Source organism: Chenopodium album, chromosome 9 (genome assembly GCF_948465745.1).
Source record: "Chenopodium album chromosome 9, dcCheAlbu1.1, whole genome shotgun sequence".
Taxonomy (NCBI): Eukaryota; Viridiplantae; Streptophyta; class Magnoliopsida; order Caryophyllales; family Amaranthaceae; genus Chenopodium; species Chenopodium album.
Window position 1 is genome coordinate 67,035,023 of NC_137842.1, and position 9,213 is coordinate 67,044,235.

The 9,213-nt window shown below is 34.6% G+C and overlaps 1 protein-coding gene across 1 annotated transcript; it reads left to right on the forward strand.

Moving 5' to 3' along the window:
• The first annotated feature begins 1,275 nt into the window (after window positions 1-1,275).
• On the forward strand, window positions 1,276-6,454 carry LOC145558891 (uncharacterized). The gene is made up of 4 exons (XM_081620253.1): window positions 1,276-1,428; window positions 2,729-2,989; window positions 4,827-4,919; window positions 5,606-6,454. The coding sequence occupies exons 2-4, from the start codon at window positions 2,820-2,822 to the stop codon at window positions 6,171-6,173; spliced, it is 831 nt and encodes a 276-aa protein (XP_081476379.1). The 5' UTR covers window positions 1,276-1,428; window positions 2,729-2,819; the 3' UTR covers window positions 6,174-6,454.
• The last annotated feature ends 2,759 nt before the right edge of the window (window positions 6,455-9,213 follow it).

Here is a 9,213-nt window from a genome sequence, read left to right on the forward strand (position 1 = left end):
AAAACCGTTGTGATGCCAACAAACCCTGAATTTTTTGTTGTTGAAATTAAACATATGTCTTATTTTGTTTTCCTTAACTTTCATTAGACTCTACCAAGCTAAGCTAAGTCTAATAGAAAGGGTTATACCATCCAACCTTGAGGTTGGGGGTTTAATCCTCACTAGAGACACTTTAGGGTGGGAATTCCCTCACCCTTCACCCCACTCCCAAAATGCCTAGTCCGCTAACCCGAGTCAGGGAGGAATTGTTAGAGTTCCAACCTGGTAGGGCATATCTCCTTACCAAAAAAAAAAAAAAAAAAAAAAAAAACCTTTATTAAACTTTGGGGAAAATAAACTTAAGGTGTGCTTTATACATTTGATATTTATTAAAAACTTTTGAACTCCCTCCGTCCCCGAAAGAACGACCCATTTGGGTTGGTTACGCGGGTATTAAGAAAGTTAAATAAAAAGAAGTAAAAGTATATTGAAAAGATAAATTTACATGGAGTTTGTAAAAAAATAGAGAGAAAAAGTAATAAAATTACATGGAAAATCAAATTTTTATATGGAGAAGCTAATTTTGCACAAATATTGTTGCAAATTTATGGGTGTTTTAATGCAAATGGGTCATTTTTCTTGGGATTAAAATTCGGCCAAATGGGTCGTTCTTTCGGGGACGGAGGTAGTACAAAATACTTAGGTGACCTTAGGCCCTGTTTGATTCACCTTAATTAACTGAAATTATTTTTACTGAAGTGAACTTATTTTTATTGAACTGAAATTGAAATTATTTTTACAGAACTTAAATTATTTTTACTGAACTGAAATTATTTTTACTGATTTTTTATTATAATTCTTCTTTAAGAAAGCTGAATTTTACTGAACTGAACTTATTTTTACTGAACTGAAATTATTTTTAGTGAACTGAACTTATTTTTACTTAACTGAAATTATTTTTACTTAATATTATTTATTTTAAGGTGAAGAGAACAAGGCCTTAATCAAAACTTACTTTTTCCAAAGTATTATGAATTTTTACACTTAAAATAAATGACAATAAAGTGAACAAACTAACCCCTTAACTGAAAGTTTGAGATAAATGTGGCAAAATACAAAGACATACAGTGTAAGTTCAGATTATACCAGGTTAAAAAAACACATTATTTCGGTAAGTTACAATTACTTTGTAAATTCGTAGTTCCAAATATAAAGATATTAAGAGCCATTTAAGTTTAGTTTCACGATGAATTAAGAATAATTCGTGCTTTTAAGGTTAGGTTAGGTTAGATTAGATTAGATATTAGATAAGTGCAATTAAGTCAATGCGTTACCAAATCAAGTGAATGGAACTTGGATACGAATACATACTTGTTTTTCTCTGAAACCCTACATCAGCAACGACAACTCTCCAATTGAAGCATACGTAACTTAAAGTTGTGAACCCAGGTATTCTCTCTTCACCTTCTTAATTTAAATTTTCAATCCAATTTGTTTCAGTTCAATGCAATTTATCTACTTTATTTGCAATTAAGAAATTGAATTCAGTATTTGAATTCGTTTAATTTGTGTTATACACTTCCTTTGCCTGTATAAATTCAACATGTAAGCCTAAAATTCATCGAATCCTTGTTGTTTACATTCGTAATTTGATGTTAATAGATTGTATCAATGTTGAATTGATTAATTTGGTGTTCAATTGGTTGATTAAAAACAAGAAGCAGTGTGACGGATACAGGACATTTAGTTGATATCATATTCTTTGTTTTTGGTTGAATATGACAGATTAAAATGTCAAAAGTTTTATGTTGGATTTTGTGGAAAAATGAAATTGAGTAGATTTGAGTTGTTTTGCAGCTTGTGAAATGAAGGGTATGAGTAGTGGAATGGGTTATTGCTTAACTATCAGCTGGGTTCCGGGTGACCATCTAATCCCCGAAAACCACAATATTACAATGGCTTCGATGTAAACTTTAACATGATTAAGGCATTATTATTACATGTGCATTCTGGTTTCAAGATTTTGTTTGTGACTTTTTGACAGTGCGTTCGAATTGTCAATTAATCATATCTTGTTTCGAGCACTCATAAGTGGTTCATATACATTACAACATTATTTGGTTAACATGCATGTTGTTGCTTTTAGCATAATTATACGCTTCAACTTTTTTTTGAGTGTATTTGGCTGTTTGTCTTATAATCAACTCGTCATTGTCCCATAGATGATTTGATAATAGTCGAGTTGTAATTTGTATAGCTTTAATGTCATTGCAGTTGAGATAAGAAGATGATTTTGCATTGTTATGTGGGCTATGTTGAGGTATATAATCCAAAGGGATATTACTTGTAATGTTTTGTTCTATGTTTGGGCACTATTTTTGTGCACGATGGTAGGATTTAATTGGAGCTTTGCATACTCGAGTGACCAATCTGACCACATCAGACAAACTTCTTATACTGGGAGCATCTGGATTTTCTAGTGTGCCTGTTTGTATGATTGTGTTTGCGTAATGCTGTTTTGGTTTACCCTATATCACAGTCCGCCTTCGTAGTTGATAAAATCTCAAGGTTGACCCATGGTAAAGACGTTAAGAACTGGTGGTGCAAGGATTGCTTAATGCTAAATAATGTGATATGCAGTTGGTAGATGGCTTGTTTTGTTATTTTTGTTTTTCTGTAATGGAGAAAGTAGAGGAGTTTTATTGCATCTTATAGATGTGGCATTGGGTGTGCTGTATGATATGGACAGGGAGAAAGTTGCAGCTCGTGGGGGTGTTTTTGTTTTGGCATTTGTATACACCGGAGGCGGGTAGTTGGCGTACAGAAGGAAGGTTGTGAGAATGAGTTCAGACGGGGACAGAAGCAGGAGCAGGAGCAAAAGTATGAGCAAAAGTAGAAGCAGAAGTAGAAGCAGAAGTAGAAGCAGGAGTCCAGTAGATCGAAAGATTCGTAGTGAACGCCAGTCATTTCGTAGTGCACCTTATGGGAGAGACCAACGTCGGGGTTTCAGGTTTTTTGTTATTGCTTGTTGGGCTGTTCAATTACCTATTTGCCTAGTCTTTTTATGAATAGCTGTGGAGAGGTGGTAACTTATTCTATTAAAACAAAATATAATGGTAAAACTGACGTGAGATTCTCCTGTTGTGTGTGTGTGTGTGTGACCTCTCTAAAATCATTTCGTTGTACCTCAATGTCTTATGGAATGAAGGGTCTGTCATGGTGTGCTAGTAGTTATAGTACGATGTTCTTCATTAGGAGTCCTGAAAGTTTGGCGCTAGTACTAAGTCTGCTGGCTTTTGTTTTAGTTATTTTTCCTCCTCAATATATTTTGCAACTGTTAATGGATTTCTTCGTAAGTTGATTTTATATAGGGACTTTATGTGAAACTAGTCACACTTCATATTTGGGATAATTTCTACAGATCTTGAAATTATTAATTGAGTATAGTGTCTTGATAATAATTCCTTTGAAATCAGTTTGAAGTGAGGTTACTTACAATATGTGTGTTTGTGTGTCAATGGTTTCTGACATGATTATTTGCATGCAACAAACTCTTTACCTGCACATTTTCCATTTTAATTTACAATTGGCGTGCCTCAACTCTTACTTTGGTAAGTTGCATAACAGCCAACATATATGAATGCTGGGATGTAATGTTCTAGGGAAGTCTGATGGTTTTAATAATCTGCCAATTTTTATGACTAGCCCTTTAAGACTAGAATAGACCGGGTCTACAATAACTTATTGTAGACCCAACCTTCTAGTATACCATACGAATGTGATTATATTACTACAAAAGTGATTATATCATCTTGAAACTGTTATGTAAATGTATCACTCAAAAAGTAAATTTATCATTATAAAAAGTATCAAATAGTAAATTACATCATTCAAAAGATGTTTTTAAAATTTTATCATCTTAAAGATAATTATATAATCTCATTAAATGGTTTAATATGAGATTATATAATTCAAAAAATGACTCACAAAAAGATAATTATATCGTCTAAAAAAGTGATTATATCATCTAGAATGTGATTATATTATTTGAAAGTGTCAAATTTTGGGTCTATAATAATTTATTGTAGACCGGGTCCATACAAGACCAAATGTTTGGCTAAATGATTTTAAAGTGAAAAGAACTGTGATCAAGAAGTATTTTTGTGGGACAACTCTCTCTAGCTTCAGTGCCTCTGTGCTGATGTGAACTCTCGCCCTTCTCAGTGGACTTTATCATTTGTGGTTTTCTTAAATACTGAGTGAATTTAAATTGGATTACGTTAGGGTATAGTTTTCTTGAATACAAGAGTTAACTTCCCCCTTCTGATATTTTTCCATACATTCTTTATGGCTAAAGATGTTGAATCTTTTTTTTCAAGAAAAACTAATATAGTGTCTCCATATCTTATTAAGTCGGCCTTAAAACTCAAGTGGACTTCAAGAAGACAAGGGAAAGCAAATAGTTAGTGTGGCAGAGCCATGAAAGAAGAAATATATAAACGATTAAGAGAATTATTGCTAAACCTGATAATAATGAAGAGGCAAAGCGAAGATGATATAAATTGTAGAACTGGTTGTAAATAATATCAAGGCGACGCTATGTTCAACGGAGGCTGCATGTGACGTGTAAAAGACTCTTTAACAATGTTTTCTTGTCATGTAGGCATTGTTGTTATTAATGGTTAAGTGCTTTTTTATGATTCTTGAAACACATTTTATTTTTAGCTGAAGTAAATATTCATGGATATAGGAAGCTTATTGCCAAATATTTATGCTCCCCCAAACACCCCCTCTCTTTTCTCTTAACTGAGGATTATGACTTTTCTTGATTGTGTATTTTCTTTCAGCCAGAACAATCTGTGCAAGAATTGCAAGCGCCCTGGCCACTTTGCTAGAGAATGTCCTAATGTAGGCATTTGTCATAATTGCGGTCTTCCTGGGTAAGTATGCTGCATAATTATCATTTGCTTTGAATTGCCAGCACAATCTCTGTTTCTTTGTTTACTTTTTTTTGTGTGTGTGTGTGCGCGAACGCGCGCGTGTGTACACTCTTTATATTTAGTTTGCGCGTGTGTGCGCGCGCGCGTGCGTGCGTGGGGGGGGGGGGGGAGAGACAGAGAGAGCTCTTGGTAGATGATGTTTTTTGAAAGTTAATCAAGAAACTTCAAACTTGTATAAAAATCTCCTTTCCAAGTTTTGCTGCTTTTCATAGCAACCTTACCTTGAGTTGATAAACTATAAAGTTCAAGGTATTAGTTTATGTGCTTGACCAAGGTTCAATTCATGTTTTAGGAAGTTGTAGGGCAATTTACATAGTGCCGTAGTCCCTTTTTCCTGCTGCTTTAGGAGGCTCTAAGCTTCTAATTGCCCTAATGATCTCTGACTTAGAGGGTCAGTGCCTTATTATCACTTGTTGTATGTAGTGGGATTGGTTGAGGGAGTTCATTAATATTATTTTTTCTATCCTGTTTTTCAGAATTGTGTTTCTATTCCCTCCCCCTGGCCGCCGATCTGCCACCTTTGAGCAGCTAGTCATAAAAACTGTTTTGAAAATGCTGTTAGTTTTTTGGTTGTTTGTTATAACAAGTATGGTTTCATCATAGTTTGTCTGGTTATTTTCTATCAGGCACATTGCCCTGGAATGTACCACAAAGTCTCTTTGTTGGAACTGTCGAGAACCTGGCCACACAGCCAGCAGCTGCCCTAATGAGGGCATTTGTCACAGGTGTGGCAAGGGTGGTCACCAGGCCAGGGACTGTCATGTCCCACCACCGCCACCTGGTGATGTGAGGTTGTGCAACAACTGTTACAAACAAGGCCACCTTGCACCGGATTGTACCAATGAGAAGGCCTGCAACAACTGTAGGAGGACAGGTCACCTTGCTCGAGACTGTACTAATGAACCTGTCTGCAACCTGTGCAACTTGTCAGGACACGTAGCAAGAGGTTGCCCAAAGGCGGATGATCTTGCTGGGAGAGGAAGTGTGGTTCGAGGTGGCGGTGGTGGTTACAGTGGTGGGGGTGGTGGTGGTGGTGGTTACAGGGATGTTGTATGCAGGAACTGCCAGCAGCTAGGGCATATGAGTAGGGACTGTGTTACACCAGTGATCTGCAATATGTGTGGAGGTCGTGGTCATCTGGCATATGAATGCCCTTCAGGGAGGTACTTGGACCGCTACCCAAGGAGGTACTGATTGTTGAAGCTTATCGTGTAATGGCTATCCATGATAATTAGGTGTAACGGCATATATTTTGCCAGTTAGTTGTGTTACCAGAATCTTGAAGTAGACTTTTTTTAGGTTCAGCTGAGGTTTTAAGTTAACAAGTTTCAATTTGGTCTTTGAGTGCTGTACTAGTGAATGGAAATTTTAGCATTATTTGAAGTTTGTTGAAGTTGAGATTTGAAGAATTTAGTATTTCAATCCATTTTAATTTTATCATATCAAGATTATTAAAAACTATCTTGTTGCTTTTATCTCAGTCCTGATTTCTTTTAAAAGCTTGTTTATTTGTTAGCCTCATTACAGATTTGACCCCTTGGTAGAAGCCTAGAAGGATATGGAAGAGTCTTATTGGCTTTGAAGGTGAATATATATTTTAAAAACTCGATAAACTTCAAGGTTTAACGTCGTGCTCTTCCTTATGGGCGAGCCTTTGCTTGATTACGCTTGATAAATACATTAGCTGGTGTGTTTTTAAAATGCCTGTTTGGAGCAGCTTACACATACCTGGATCTGTGCCACCTATTTTGTCAAGGTACAATTACTAACCCTTGGAAACTGTCTGCATTTCAAAACTTAATGTGTGTATAATTCTTACTCCTATCATCCTATGCAATTATATTATGATATATATCAGTAAGTTATGTAATTTGTATGCATTAGTCATAGGTGGCTAAAACATAAGTTCTTGTGGCTTGGTGATGAGAGTGCAATATTGTATCAGGAAAAATGGCCTGCTGGATTGTTACCGCCAAACTTCTTATAGAATGAATATGATTGTCGATAGGCAATTTTGCACGTTAAAGATCTAATTACAATTTTCTTGGGTTTTTAGGACGTTGTCTCCTATTAGTTGCCTAATTAGTCGACAAATAGATGTCAGAAAAGTTGTAAACATTGAGAAGAGTACAACAATATCTTACTCATGTTATCATCTTTCACTAAACACAGGAAAAACTCGAAAAGTAAAATCGAAAGCAAAAGAAGCTTAATTAAGGTTTCAGTAGTTAACTCCTAGGTCCCTCTGATTCTCTTACTTGAAACATCCGCAAAGGTTTCTTATCAAGAAACTTGCAGACATAACAACCCTTAAAAAGCCAATAAAGAGTCATCTTGCTTACTGCAGACTGAAGATTTCTGCTGTACAACTCTGCTTCTGTTTCTGTTTCTGGTTCTGTTTCAATTGATTAAGTAATTATTAACAAGAAAGCAAAAAGATGAATCTACCAAAACATGTAGAGGCCACTCACATGCAGTTTGATTACCTAAAAAAGCAAAAAGTATTTCTTACAAGTTATAATATAAACAAGATTTGGAAGAATGTTGTTGGTAGGATGACAAAAGTGTGATCCAAGTTTTCTCAGTTGATTCTTCTGATTCAGTGAATTATTGACAAACAGCTGATTGTATGACCACAACTTTTTTTTATGCTTCGTTTGCTTCCACTCATACTTTTGCACTCCACTCTCACATTATACAGTACAATTAGTTGAGGAGAATAGCTTATTTTATGTTGTAAAGTTTTTGTTAGGCAACTTTGAATAATACAATGTCGAGCTGAGTAGTTTGTGAACGGATCATCTCATTTACACCCCTATGTAACATCTACTGTTAGCTTGAAGTACAGTATGTGTGATTTATACTAATACGATGGACATTAAAGACAATTGTTTTAACTGCTGTTATGTTTTCGATTGTGCAATTCTAGTCGTAAAAATTCCTGTCAGACGATGTTGTCTGGTGTGTGAATTGTTTCTGTACATGAGATGGATAGGAGAATGGAAATCGTTTATCCTTATGAATATGAGATACTAACTCAAAATATTAAGAGCTAACAATAACTGAATTGTCAAGGATAATGTTTGGGATGAACAACATATATGAATTGACAAGCTAAGCATGGTTGCATACATGTAAGCCAGAAATACTGGTTGTTTCAGTCTTTCACATATATTCTCCATATTGAGGCTTGGCAAAAAACTAACAAATACGAGTACATATTATCACATTGCGTATTATATAGTGATTAAATGATACTTCGTATGATACTTCTGCATACCATTTTTATACCGTTGTTTAATACAATACATACTTTTTCACGAATTCTATTATCAATTATTGGTTGTAGTTAAGAGTAGACTTTGATCTAATAATTGATGATAGCCATCAAGAGTGAAGACATGACAATTGTAGCAATAACAAGACATAAATCCACATAAAATTAGAATATGTATTTATGTGTTATAGTCTTTTTATCTGTATTTTTGGTTGTTAGTGGTAAAGTCATTATCTCATAGCTGAGGAATCTCCAAGTCTGAAGCAAATACAAAGGTCTGATGCAAACTGGGTCTCACGTGCAGCCGCTATTTACTCACAAGAACTACCATTATTCATGCTCTCTTGTAAATTCTTTCCATAGTAAGTAAAAATAAATTAAAAAAAAAAACATGATTTTGTTTTCATTAAAAGAAATAAACAAGAATAACTAATCTTTTTTTTACACCAAGAATAACTAATTACTTTTTATAAAAGTGAGTAATACGCCATTTTAAATACAATATTATATGTCCCACACTTGTATTACTTGAGAATCTGCTAACCAATCAATATCAATTAAAGTACTACTTTATTAGATAATCAAGTATACCCAATGCTTCCTCTGTTTTCATAATAATCGAGTTTTATGCTTTCGAACACACAAATTAAACATTTAGTATCTTTACTTTAATGTTCAATAAGAAAACTATAAAATGTTGACATATTGAAAGTATAAAATCAACAACTCTAACATGTATGATATTAGAAAACTGCATATTACCTTGTGTTTGAATTACAACCGATGGTTAGTGAATAAAAGTCCGATTGATGCAATATTATTGGAGAAACGGGGAAGTAGTATAATTAATTTAGCAGCCTACCATAATATTGTTTTGCAAAAGCGTGAATGATACATCAAATGTCATCACATTATTCTCATCTTATTATTTGGCCGGAATGATTGAGTTTGTGCACA

What these genes read in the sequence shown, in the direction of transcription:
- LOC145558891 (XM_081620253.1), top strand. Translation starts at nt 2,820, where the DNA reads ATGAGTTCAGACGGGGACAGAAGCAGGAGCAGGAGCAAAAGTATGAGC. An exon ending in GACCAACGTCGGGGTTTCAG is followed by an intron (nt 2,990 to 4,826) that starts GTTTTTTGTTAT and finishes ATTTTCTTTCAG; the next exon opens with CCAGAACAATCTGTGCAAGA. An exon ending in CATAATTGCGGTCTTCCTGG is followed by an intron (nt 4,920 to 5,605) that starts GTAAGTATGCTG and finishes ATTTTCTATCAG; the next exon opens with GCACATTGCCCTGGAATGTA.